This window comes from Leucoraja erinacea, chromosome 35, assembly GCF_028641065.1.
Source record: "Leucoraja erinacea ecotype New England chromosome 35, Leri_hhj_1, whole genome shotgun sequence".
Taxonomy (NCBI): domain Eukaryota; kingdom Metazoa; phylum Chordata; class Chondrichthyes; order Rajiformes; family Rajidae; genus Leucoraja; species Leucoraja erinaceus.
Genome location: NC_073411.1, coordinates 12866566 through 12880351, shown reverse-complemented (window position 1 = coordinate 12880351; position 13786 = coordinate 12866566). Strand labels below are relative to the sequence as shown.

The 13786-nt window shown below is 49.5% G+C and overlaps 1 protein-coding gene across 1 annotated transcript in view; it reads left to right on the top strand.

Annotated features, from left to right (window-relative positions):
• The window catches only part of LOC129713349 (adhesion G protein-coupled receptor A2-like), a 23795-nt gene extending 14913 nt beyond the window's left edge, over positions 1 to 8882 (top strand). The window contains exons 11-12 of the mRNA XM_055662336.1: positions 2023 to 2112; positions 4254 to 8882. Coding sequence (XP_055518311.1) covers positions 2023 to 2112; positions 4254 to 5298 — 1135 coding nt within the window. The 3' untranslated portion in view covers positions 5299 to 8882. The remainder of the gene's footprint in view (positions 1 to 2022; positions 2113 to 4253) is intronic.
• The last annotated feature ends 4904 nt before the right edge of the window (positions 8883 to 13786 follow it).

The following is a 13786-nucleotide window of genomic DNA, read 5'->3' as shown; positions in this document are numbered from 1 at the left end:
GTAGTTGAGGCCAGTTCATTGGCTATATTTAAGAGGGAGTTAGATGTGGCCTTTGTGGCTAAGGGGATCAGGGGGTATGGAGAGAAGGCAGGTACGGGATACTGAGTTGGATGATCAGCCATGATCATATTGAATGGCGGTGCAGGCTCGAAGGGCCGAATGGCCTACTCCTGCACCTAATTTCTATGTTTCTAAATAAATAAATAAATAAATAAATAAATAGATGTCACATGCTGTCTATTTTAAGAGGGAGTAGATGTGGCCCTTGTGGCTAAGGGGATCAGGGGGTATGGAGAGAAGGCAGGTACGGGATACTGAGTTGGATGATCAGCCATGATCATATCGAATGGCGGTGCAGGCTCGAAGGGCTGAATGGCCTACTCCTGCACCTAATTTCTATGTTTCTATGTTTCTATTTGGGATCAGCTAACAATGTCTTATCTTATTATAAAATAGTTCTGCTGCCCATCTTCTCCTTGTGCTTTGATATTACCATCTAAAATAAAATGTTTAAAAACAAATCAGTTGTAACTGTGCTAAGAGCCCCTGGGGATAATTTGTCACTTCAGATAAAATCTCCATTCATCGCGACTTTTAAAATCCCATTCACATTTTTTTCACCTGACTCAAGAAATGACGAAATCCCTCAATCATCCTAAATGCCAGTTTGAATTATTCAATAGAATGATTCGAAACAGCTGACTTTTAATTACAATCCCAGGACTGGAATAAGGGGAGATGATTCATTTTACACGTGATCGTTGTAGAATTCAGATCCTTAAATTTTAATTCATATTCATATTTTATTAATACATTAGAAAGGAGAAAGGAAAGACAAAACTCATTTTCTTTTTTTAGTTGCCTGTAAGTTTAATCCGACTGGCTGAAAACCCCCCACCGATAAATCTGAAGAAGGCTGTGATAATCTAAGCTGCTTAAAATAGAATCATTGAAACATATAAGATTATTAAGGGCTTGGACATGCTAGAGGCAGGAAACATGTTCCCGACGGTAGACAAAAATGCTGGAGAAACTCAGCGGGTGCAGCAGCATCTATGGAGCGAAGGAAATAGGCAATGATTCGGACCGAAACCCTGAAGGAAATAGGCAACGTTTTGGGCCGAAACCCGTAAGGGTTTCGAGCCGAAACGTTGCCTATTTCCTTCGCTCCGTAGATGCTGCTGCACCCAGCATTTTCTCCAGCATTTTTGTGTACCTTCGATTTTCCAGCATCTGCAGTTCCTTCTTAAACAACATGTTCCCGATGTTGTGGGAGTCCAGAACCAGTGGCCACAGATTAAGAATAAGGAGTGAGCCATTTAGAACGGAGACGAGGAAACACTTTTTCTCACAGAGAGTGGTGAGTCTGTGGAATTCTCTCCCTCAGAGGGCGGTGGAGGCCGGTTCTCTGGATGCTTTTAAGAGAGAGCTAGATAGGGCTTTTAAAAATAGCGGTGTCAGGGGATATGGGGAGAAGGCAGGAACGGGGTACTGATTGGGGATGATCAGCCATGATCACATTGAACGGCAGTGCTGGCTCGAAGGGCCGGATGGCCTTTTTTTTTTACACACAGAGAGTGGTGAATCTGTGGAATTCTCTGCCACAGAAGATAGTTGAGGCCACAGTCCATTGGCTATATTTAAGAGGGAGTTAGATGTGGCCCTTGGGGCTAAAGGGATCAGGAGGTATGGAGAGAAGGCAGGTACAGGATACTGAGTTGGATGATCAGCCATGATCATATTGAATGGCGTTACAGGCTCGAAGGGCCCAATGGCCTACTCCTCCTGCACCTATTGTCTATTTTATCTTTAACCTTACAATTCTATGCAAAGCGTATTTAGTTTAAAACCAAATACCAAATCAGAAAAAAAGTATAGTGTAAGAAGGAACTGCAGATGCCGGTTTACTCTGACAATAGACACAAAATGCAACAGCAAGTAAGAATGTTATTGTTCTATCTGGGACATGTGACACTAAAACACTCTCGACTCTCTCCTCTCTCCCTCTCTCTCTCTCGGCAGGTTTTATCTCATTGCTGGAGGCATTCCTCTGATTATCTGCGGGATCACCGCAGCAGTCAACCTTCACAATTACAGCAATGTCAGCCCGTAGTGAGTATCATTATTTTAACTTTATTTTCATCAGCATGGTCCACAATCCAGTTGGTGTGGGAAGGAACTGCAGATGCTGGTTTACACCGAAGATACAGGCACCAAACGTTGGAGTAACTCAGCGGGACAGGCAGGATCTCTGGAGAGAAGGAACGGGTGACGTTTCGGGTCGAGACCTTTCTTCAGACTGAGATTCAAGGGGAAAGAGGGAGTCTAGAGATATGGAAGGGCAAGGTGTGGAAAGGACAGATCAAAGCAGATGTGGATAGGGAAATGTAGATTGGTTCATTTTTAGCTTGAGGAAGGTGACAAGCATACATCAGTAATATTTAATCAGGATATCAGTAGACTATATTTAAGATATTTAACATTGACTATATTTAAGAGGGAGTTAGATGTGGCCCTCGTGGCTAAAGGGATCAGGGGGTATGGAGAGAAGGCAGGTACGAGATACTGAGTTGGATGATCAGCCATGATCATATTGAATGGCGAATGGTGCAGGCTCGAAGGGCTGAATGGCCTACTCCTGCACCTATTTTCTATGTTTCTATGTAGAATTAGTCGGAGATAGACACAAAACGCTGGAGTAACTCAGCGGGACAGGCAGCATCTCTGGAGAGGTGGAACGGGTGATGTTTCGGGTCGAGACCCTTCTTCGGACTGAGAGGCAGGGAAGAGGGAGACACAGAGATAAGGAATGCAGTGAGTGGCCAGGCTCCACGTTCATGAATAAACGCCAAAGGAATTGTGTCAACACCATGCTGTGTGTCGGATGATTCACTTGCCTGATCAGTAACCAGAGGGGAGATGAAGGAGCAGCAGGTTTCTGTGATTTATTGCCTGTGGGGGAGTTGGATGCAGATTCACGAGCTCTCGATGTTGAATGGTTTAGGTGTGTGGAATTTAGACATTTGCAGAAACCTGACCCTTATTGAAGAACTATGACATGTTCTGTTTCGTGTTTGTTTGACTGCAGCTGACTGACAAGCTGCTGCGCTTGGGCAGGTGAGGTGAGGTGTGGGCAGGTGAGGTGAGGGCAGGTGAGGTGTGGTGTGGGCAGGTGAGGTCAGGTGGGCAGGTGAGGTGAGGTGTGGGCAGGTGAGGTGAGGGCAGGTGTGGTTGGCAGGTGAGGTTGGCAGGTGAGGTGTGGGCAGGTGAGGTGTGGGCAGGTGAGGTGAGGTGTGGTGGGCAGGTGAGGTGTGGGGGCAGGTGAGGTGGGCAGGTGAGGTGAGGTGTGGGCAGGTGAGGTGAGGTGTGTGGTGGGCAGGTGAGGTGTGGTGGGCAGGTGAGGTGGGCAGGTGAGGTGAGTGGGCAGGTGAGGTGAGGTGGGCAGGTGTGTGGTGGGTAGGTGAGGTGGGCAGGTGAGGTGTGGGCAGGTGAGGTGTGGCAGGTGAGGTGAGGTGGGCAGGTGAGGTGTGGTGGGCAGGTGAGGGGTGGGGGGCAGGTGAGGTGAGGTTGGCAGGTGAGGTGAGGTGGGCAGGTGTGAGGTTGGCAGGTGAGGTTGGCAGGTGAGGTGGGCAGGTGAGGTGTGGTTGGCAGGTGAGGTGTGGGCAGGTGTGGTGAAGTGGACAGGTGGTGAGGTGGGCAGGTGAGGTGTGGGCAGGTGAGGTGTGTGGGCAGGTGAGGTGTGGCAGATGAGGTGAGGTGGGCAGGTGATGTGAGGTGGGCAGGTGAGGTGAGGTGGGCAGGTGAGGTGTGGTGGGCAGGTGAGGTGTGGTGGGCAGGTGAGGTGAGGTGGGCAGGGGAGGGGTGGTGGGCAGGGGAGGTGTGGGCAGGTGAGGTGTGGTGGGCAGGTGAGGTGTGGGCAGGTGAGGTGTGGGCAGGTGAGGTGTGGGCAGGTGAGGTGTGGTGGGCAGGTGAGGTGAGGGCAGGTGAAGTGAGGTGTGTGCACGTGAGGTATGGGCTGGTCATGTGGCAAGGGGTGGTGAAGTGGGCAGGTGAGGTCTGGTCACCACACCTGTCCATGCCACATCTCATCTGGCTACCACCTCACCTGTGGCCAGGTGAGGTGGTAGCCAGGTGAGATGTGACATGGACAGGTGTGGTGAGGTGGGCAGGTGTGGGGCAGAGAATAAACCTGCCAATGTTCAGTCAGGTACAAGCTTGTAACGTGTTGTTTTCCTCCCTGTGCCCACCTGAAGCTGCTGGCTGGCCTGGAAGCCGAGCCTGGGAGCTTTCTACGTTCCAGCGGGCTTCACCATACTGGTCAGCTGGATCTACCTACTGGGTGCCGGCCTGCAGCTGGGCTGCCGACGGAGGGGCAAGGCCGATGCCGGGGGATTGCCGGAGCAGCCGGCGGTGAGCAGCGACCAGGGCCCGGACTCGGCCTCGGTCAGCGGGCCGTCTCCGGCCACCGACCTGGTGTATTCGCTGGAAGCGCGGCTGTGGGCACTGGCCGGCACTCAGCTGCTCTTCATCGGCCTGTGGATGTGCGGGGCGCTGTCGGTGTGGGGGATGCCGCCGTTAGCCGTGCTCTTCAGCTGCCTGTACGGGGTGGGGGCCGTGGCTCTGGGCCTCTTGGTGCTCATCCACCATTGCCTCCGGCGGCACGACGTGTGTGGGCCGTGGCGGGGCTGGGCCCGGCGGCAGGGGGCTGAGGCTGGCGGCTCCCCGACCTCCTCTCCGGCCGGCCCGGGCCCCGAGGCGGGCGGCAGCCCCTTCTCAGCGGGCGGCCAGTGCAAGATGACCAACCTGCAGGCCGCACTGAGCCAGGGAGACCGTGGCGGCGGTGGCGGCGGCGCAAGGAGCCCGACTCCGTGCGTGGACAACGAGGCGGAGGCCGAGGAGAAGGCGCCGGCCTGCCGTGGCCACAGGGCCCGGACTAAGCCGCCGGTGGACGGCAAACAGCAGCGGCTGAGGGCGCTCAGGGCCGCTGCCACCGCCACCTCGGACGCGGCCTCGAGCGACACCGGCAGTGGGCGCCTGAGCAACGGCAGGCCGGGCCGGCACGCCAGCCACAGCCCGTCGGAGGGCAGCGACAGCAGCGGACAGGCCCCGGGCTCAGGCTCGGGCTCGGGCCCTAGGCCGGGCCTACAGGCCAGCGTTAGCCGCGACAGCCTGAAGCAGGCCGGACCCCTGGAGAAGGAGGTGAAGCGGAGGTCCTACCCGCAGAACGGCGCACAGAGGGCCGGCGAGACCGGAGCCACCATCAGCGCTGGCCTGTGGAAGAGCGAGACCACGGTGTGAAGTTGCTGCCGCGGGGAGCGGTGTCCAGGCCCACAACAAAGCTCCCCTTCCAGAGGAAAACTCCCAATGCAGTCAGTCGCCATCTTCACCACAGGCCTCCAAAACCCAGGGGCCTCAGGCAACGTTGGTTCCTCAACTCCATCTCTTCAATCACTTTATATCTTTCAAAAAAAATATTTTTATACGAACTTAACACGCTCTCAAAGGAAGAGAACAATGTTTGTGGATCAATGTCTGATCAAACCCAGGGCAGGTGGGAGCCCAACCAAATATGGATCTCAGCGATGGCTGGGATGTTGGATGGTATCTTCTGCACTTCTCTTCTCAGAGACTGCGGGATGGACCAGGTCTACTGTGCTTCCCATGGTGGAGGCTACCAGTGTCAGGGGGACCTCATCATCAAAATCCAGAGGTTTAGGACGTGAGGGACATGTTATCGAGGAATTTGAAAGGCCAACGGTGGTTGATGTTTAGAACGGGCTGCCCGAGGAAGGGATGGATCCAGATACAATCGCGATGTTTAGACAAGCACTTAAACAAGTAATTGATAGAAAGATGCAGACCTAATGCAGACAAACTGAAGCTGTACAGATGGGCCAGCATGACTGGTGATGGGCTGAAGGGCCCATTTCCAACCTGTACGACAGTGACTATCCACAGAAGAGTAGACGGTGAGCTTGAACCTTTCTTGTCATGCTTGATATTGCTTACTGCCAAGCCAATCATTTTCTGTCATCGAATTCCTTTTCACCGCCTGTTGTTTCGTTAACACATATACAATGGACATCCATTCACAATTGGAATGTTCTCTACTGCTCAACAGGACTCCCGACCCACATTGATTTCCCTAATGTCCTGATACTTTTACAGTCTCTGAGATCAGGCCACGTGAGTTCAGACAAGGACCGATTGGATTGGTTTGGCGAAAATCTACAGAGAAGGGTCTTTTCAGGAGCGATTTTGGGAGATTCCAATTTGTTGGCCAAGGCAATGGGACTCCAGGTGAACATGGATGAATTAATACACTTCCAAAGATTTCTCCTTCCCTGGAAGGAAATAGAGATGGGAGGGGTGGAGGGAGCTTGTTTGGGACCCCACCTCTGCGCTGACAGACTCTTATCCTGTCAGGATAAGTTTCAAGTAGCCCTTCCTTTCCCTCTCTCCATCCCCTCCCCCTTCCCAGTTCTCCCACCAGTCTTACTGTCTCCGACTACATTCTGTCTCTATCCCGCCCACTCCCTTGACATCAGTCTGAAGAAGGGTCTCGACCCGAGGCATCACCCATTCCTTCTGTCCAGAGATGCTGGCCGTCCCGCTGAGTTACTCCAGCATTTTGTGTCTAAGCTCGGCATGTTGGCTGTCGGACAAGTCATGACCATTCGAAGCACTTGGGTCTGAGGAGTGTTGGCATATGTCGACCCCACACCTCTGCGATTGCTTGCGGCAGGTTCAGTTCCCAGCCGGGGGTTTGGAGCATTCCAGCTGAACTTCCCCACAGAGAAGGGTCGGGAGGACCTTGTTTAGTAGTTTAGAGTCCGCACCAACCAGCGATCCCCGCGCACTAACACTATCCTACTCACCAGGGACAATTCACAATTTTTGCCCAAGCCAATAAACCTACAAACCAGCACGTCTTAGGCGTGTGGGGGAAACTGGAGCTCCTGGGGAAACTAACGCAGGACCCACGAGAATGTACAAACTCCATACAGACAGCACCCGTAGTCAGGATCGAACCTGGGTCTCTGGCGCTGTGAGGCAGCAACTCTACCGCTGCACCACATGTGTTCACCACAAACAGACTCCCGTGAAACACAAAGAGAATGAGGCAGGAAACAACATTTAAATAAACTATTTTATCCATTGGCTTCAGGCACATAATCTTCAACTGCACCTTGCCCTCACTTGTTGCTATCAGTGATTGGAACTCAACGTGATCAATGTCCCTGTCCGCAACAAGTGCCATTTGGCATGGGCTTCATGCCAAACCAAGTCTTGGTTTGGGGGCCTCCAAAATTGAAATTGGCCTGGGCCCCAGTTCATCGATGAGAGGGCCTGCCTGTCCATGTCATGGTCACACTGCTTTGTCCAACACTTTGTAACAGGGAGCCAACTCTAGGCTGTTGATTCCTATCTCCAGAAGTCAGGACTGAAGTGCGTTCAACTCACTGACGACTGGTGCTGAGGTCGCAGAGAACATAGACGGCACAATCCCAGCTAATGACAGTGGCCTATGTTGGCCTGGAGATCGTTAACCCCCTTTACTGATACAACTTCAACCTCTCTCATGTTGAGGGCATTGGGGACAAGCTGCAGAATGGACAAGTTGAACTTTCTAAACCACTGAGCAATTGTGCTTCCCCCTTCCCCTTCTCAGTAAGAAGTAGGATAACATTAAAGACTTTGCTACCATCCTCATCCCATGGTCCAGCAGCTTAGCACTTGACTGGTATACAAACCTGTCTATTTTTTTACCTTACCAATTCTAAGTTAACTTCCAAACTAATGCTTCATTGGTCAACAATCTCGACCCTGCAGACCAGCATCGAATCATTCACCCAGTTACTGACTAGATGTCTGGAGACCAACAGCCATTCATTGTCCACCATCCAATCATTGACTTAGTGATCCATTCATTGATCTAGCGATCCAGTCATTGACCTCATGATCCAATCATTGATCTAGCGATCCACTTGTTGATCAAGCGATCCATTGAACCAGAGGCTCCTCTTGAGACCCGATCAGTGGCCAGCACCCCTCTATTGATCAGCACACTAAATCAGTAATGCAACCTTGTTCAGGAATACACAAATTGACAAGTTACAGGAGAAGAATTAGGCCATTCGGCCCATCAAGTCCACTCTGCCATTCAATCATGGCTGATCTCTGCCTCCTAATCCCATTTTCCTGCCTTCTCCCCATAACCCCTGACGCCCGTTCTAATCAAGAGATTTCGTCTATCTCTGCCTTAAAAATATCCACTGACTTGGCCTCCAAAGCCCCTGTGGCAACGAGTTCCACAGATTAATTCCACAATGGGATTCTGATGTTCTCTGTTATTCTAATGGTTATTTTTATATCTAGGGTTATCCATTATCCCGGAAAAAAGAGGGGAATGCCTCTGTGTGTTTTTATTGTGTGTGTGTGTGTGTGTGTGTGTATATATGTGTGCGTTTGATGCTGTGTTAGCAACATACAAAGCGCTTTGTGATGAGGAGAGAACTGCTGCTGCACTTCACCAATGAATGAGCTGCCCGCTGCACTAATCCAGAGCTTTCATGTCCACTGTCAATTAGTGTGTACCCTTTGGAAGCTTTGCACATACAGCAGGTCCTCTTCATCTGTTGCCAATTTGCCTTACAAAGAAAGATTATTATTCTTCTACAAGTGCCAAAGAGATATATAAATCTTACCGAAACATAGATTAAATGTAGAATGTGTGTGTGGAGTTAAAGTGATTATAAGATATTTTTGCAGTTCATTGCCATGTACAAGACTGTCCACAAAGTTTAATGCCGTGCCAAAAGCTGCCCGTAGTTTTGGGTCAACTGGAACCAAAGATTATGGCTTCAAAGCATCGCGTCCGGGGGGGGAGTGGGGGGGGGGGGGGGGGGGGGGGGTGTGTTTGTTGGGTTTCTGACGGTGATGTTCCTCGATTCCCATTCCTCCCCTCAGCACAACCTATGCACAATGAAGCAGCAACTGGGGCCAGGAGGGGAGCTGAGAGAGAGGGTGTGGGCGGGTGTCCCTGTGGTGTGAGTGTATGTGTGTGCATGTGGTGTGTGTGTGTGTGTGTGTGGGTGTGTGTGTGTGTGTGGTGTGTGTGTGTGTGTGTGTATGTGTGTGCGTGTGATTGTGTGTGGGTGTGTATGTGTGTGCATGTGGGTGTGTGATTGTGTGTGATTGTGTGATCGTGTGCGTGTGTATGTGTGTGCGTGTGTATGTGCGTGCACGTGTGTGTGTGATTATGTGCGTGTGTGTGTGTGAGATTATGGGTGGGTGTGGGTGTGTACCCATGCTCTCCTGACTGCCACATGTTGCTACTTAAGGTGCATAATATTAAGCTTTGGTTGCAGAAAACTAATGCCTTATGCTTTAAAAAAAATAAGGAGGTGTGTTTCATGCCTGCACAGCCCCTATTAACAGAAGAGGCTGGATCTAAACTCTTCCTCCCCGATCAGGTGGAGATGGGATTACATTTGTGTAATGGAAAACAGGAATTAAAGCCATTCTATAGCTTAGTGTATGATTACATGCTGGGATTTAAATGCCCGTTCTGCTCTAATATGCTTTATTTAATTCCATTATGTTTTTATATATCAGGAGCACTATCATTATTGTCCTTTTTCCTGGTCTGTTTTTATCCAAAGAGAAATTTGAGGAGTAAAATGTTTCGATACTAAACAACTGTTGTTGCTGTTGTATTATGCAATAATCTATTTTATAAGCCATGTATTTGTGATACTATTTATGTTGTGTATTTGCACGTATCATTTCGCACCAACCAGAGTTTCCACTGCTCCAGTCACATCGCTGATCGATAGTAACCATTCTGATGTTAAATGTTGGGACTGAATCCTTCAGAACCATCAAGCACAAAGATTCAAGACTCAGTAGACAACAGGTGCAGGAGTAGGCCATTTGGCCATTCAATGTGATCATGGCTGATCATCCACAATCAGTACCCCGTTCCTGCCTTCTCCCAATATTCCCTGACTCTGCTATTTTTAAGAGCCCTATCTAGCTCTCTCTTGAAAGCATCCAGAGAACCTGCCTCCACCGCCCTCAATATTCTACATCTCTTCAAATCATCACCTATATCTCTCGTTTCCCTTTCCTGTGACCATCAGTCTGAAGAAGGGTCTCGACCCGAGACGTCACCCATTCCTTCTCTCCGGAGATGCTGCCTGTCCCGCTGAGTTACTCCAGCTCTCCGCGTCTATCTTCACATGAGATGCTGGCCTGCTTTGTACCTGTTATGTGACTGACATCCGGCACCTTTGTCCATTTTGCTCTCTAAATGAGAGCATCGGGTTTCCTGCATTAATCTCGAAGCATGCCTTGTTTGTTCGTCCAATGGCTGAATGTCATTTTCTGCACGCCAAGCGGAGGTCCCACTCCCTCTTGCAAGGGGGGTCTTTGTTCTGGAAAAGTTCTTCAAAATGTTGAAAGAAGTTGACAAGGCAGAAATAGGCAACATGGTTTCACTTGTGAGGGGAGTCCTGGGCCATGGCAGGATGGTCACATCCATACTAGACCGTTGGGTGTGGCATTTGATTCCACAATAAGGATCCAGGTTTTCTTGTTGTCGAATCTACACACACACACACACACAAGATTAGAAGTTGCTCAGCCAGAGCTGAACTCACCTCTCAGCATCTGCATACAATGGTGTCTATCTTGTGCATGGTGGTGGAGAGATTGGTGGAAACAGGGCCGAGAGGTGAACCCTCTTTCCTTGACCCCTAGATTCAGGTAAAGAGATGCATTTGAAAGCAAGTGGGGCAAACACAGTGGAAGAGGTGGAGTGGGGAGATTGAAGGACCTTCACATGAACCAGGGTTGGACTGAATGGCCTGGTCTGGTGCTGTAATCTCTGTATATTTCTGTGCAATACATTACACGGCAGTATTCCCAACATAAGTACTTATTACTGAAAATATGTTTTATGGGCGACCTCAAAGTATTATTACTAGCTAGTATGAGTAGTATTCTAACATGCAACCGGTGACAGGGAGCATTCTTACTGGATTCAGTAAGTATTAGTGTCTGCAGAACATTATATTAATGATGTTTAAGGAGGAACTGCAGATGCTGGAAAATCGAAGGTAGACAAAAGTGCTGGAGAAACTCAGCGGGTGCAGCAGCATCTATGGAGCGAAGGAAATAGGCAACGTTTCGGGCCGAAACCCGGAAGGGTTTCGGCCCGAAACGTTGCCTATTTCCTTCAGTCTGAAGAAGGGTCTCTACCCGAAACGTTGCCTATTTCCTTCAGTCTGAAGAAGGGTTTCGGCCCGAAACGTTGCCTATTTCCTTCGCTCCATAGATGATGCTGCACCCGCTGAGTTTCTCCAGCACTTTTGTCAACATTATATTAATGATAACGGTGGTGAAATAACATTATAAGCTGTTACATTGTTGTGAAGATATTGAACGTTGAACATAGCAAGATTTTGTTGTCAACTCAGTATGATGAAAGGTTTCTCCAGCTTTTTTGTGTACCTTCGATTCTCCAGCATCTGCAGTTCCTTCTTAAATAAATGATGAAAGGTTTGGTTGTCGAGGGACTTCAGTATTAGAGTAGGTTGCAATGATATAAGTTGTTTAGTTCTCTACACATTAGCGGTGTCATGGATAAGCCACAGTTATTAATCTTGCTGCTCTGAGCAGGCAAGACAAGACTGGTCCTTCGCACTTTCCATCACAATGTTAGGACCTGGTTTTAATCAAAGGTCCTACAGCGAGCAAGATAGACCACTCGACGAAAAAGACGTAGTACGGTCGTGGGCAGATTCGTGGGTCATTTTCGGCCCCATTTCCGTAACCGGCTTCCGTCTCCGCACCAAAGATCCCGTAGTGGAGCAAAGATACTAGTGCGGAGACGGAAGCAGGTTACGGAAACATCCTCGTATAAATAAAAGTTATTTGGTAAAAATCTTCTCCTCATTTTCAGAATTTTAATTTATTAACAGAAACTGTTCCCCCGCAACGTTGATTACACTGCGGGTCGGGTCGGGTTGGGTTACGGAAATGGATGAAAAAAAGGCCCACGTTCCACTCCGTTGCGTACTACACGTCAGCCCATTGCATTTAGCAGGAGTGGTCTATCTTGCTCCGCTATAGGATCTTTGCTTTTAATCACTAGACTGAACACTCAATGGTAAAGGGGTGTTGATGTTGGGTTGGAACCCCCCCCCCCCTCTCGCCTCAGGGGGACCTAGAGAGGTGATTCGAGGTCTGGATGGAAGCAGGCTGCTGTGTGACGGGCCAACCCTGGTGCCTGATCTCACCACCTTACCTCCAAACAATCAGCTCACCGACTCTATCCATTCTGACTGACCAACCATCCTATTTGTTGGCTGCTTGTTCCAAACCCTGGCTGGAGCAGCATCATAGAAACATAGAAACATAGAAATTAGGTGCAGGAGTAGGCCATTCGGCCCTTCGAGCCTACACCGCCATTCAATATGATCATGGCTGATCATCCAACTCAGTATCCCGTACCTGCCTTCTCTCTATACCCCCTGATCCCCTTAGCCACAAGGGCCACATCTAACTCCCTCTTAAATATAGCCAATGAACTGTGGCCTCAACTACCCTCTGTGGCAGAGAGTTCCACAGATTCACCACTCTCTGTGTGAAAATTGGGGCTTGTGGCTGAAGAGACCAATGCAGAAGTGACAGTCTCTGTCTCAAAGGTCACATCCCTGTGTGTGTGTGTGTGTGTGGTCTCTGGTTTGTTGAAGTTGCTGCGCTCCTGTGTGCGTGCCGCGCTTGTCTGCCGCTAGGCTCAACATTTTCTCTTCCCCCGTTTTGAGATGCTGGTCGAGGGAACCTCTCCATACCGTGCGGTCAGCTGCAAGGCTCTCCCAGGACTCCGACCCTGCCAATACAATCTTTCCCCATCAGATAAAGTGCCAAATCCTCCCTGAATTGTGAGCAGGCCAGAACCTCCCCCCCTCCCCTCCTCTCACCCAGTGGCCCCTCAATTGAGGCAAGGCGAAGTGAGGAGCTGTGAAATCTCTTGTTGGTGCTGTTTAAAGTGCAGTCGCAGAATCAATCAATTGCTTAACCCGCTGACAGTATTTTGGCTGCATGTTTAGATCCAGAGTATTTTTTATGCTTTTGATATTCAGGTGCTTTATAAATTCAAAAGGATCATTTTGTCATGAAATGCTATTTTAATAATAAATTATGGTTACCAGCAGTGGGTTTGTAGATTGTGTTTTCTTTGTTGATTTTGCCACGCATGTGTAATAAGTACAAATTATTCTGAAGGAGATATTGATTGGCATTGTCTGGGCAGGGGAGGATCTGGACTACGCAGTTGCAGCATGGGGCCCATATACAAATAAAAACATTTCTTCCATCGAACGTGTCCAAAGACAGGCCGCTCGATTTGTTACTAACACCTATGAGAGAGAAGCGAGTGTCACCAAACTTCTGAATTCTCTGGGGTGGAAGGAACCCTCTCCAAGACAGACAGACGTGAAGCTCACCGTTTGACCTGTTTTTACAAAATGTTAAATGGTCAGCTCGACATAGACTACAAGACCTACACCAAACCCAAACCAATTAGGAGCAGACGAGGGCATTCGATCCAATTTGTGACCCCAGCTACAAAGGCAGATGTGTACAGCAATTCGTTCTTCCCCCGCACAATTAAAGCATGGAATAATCTCCACCCAACTATAGTTACCCAACCAGATGCAACTACATTTAAAGTAGCTCTTTCTTCCCAATAACCATTTCTGGCTTAAGCCCTCCCTCC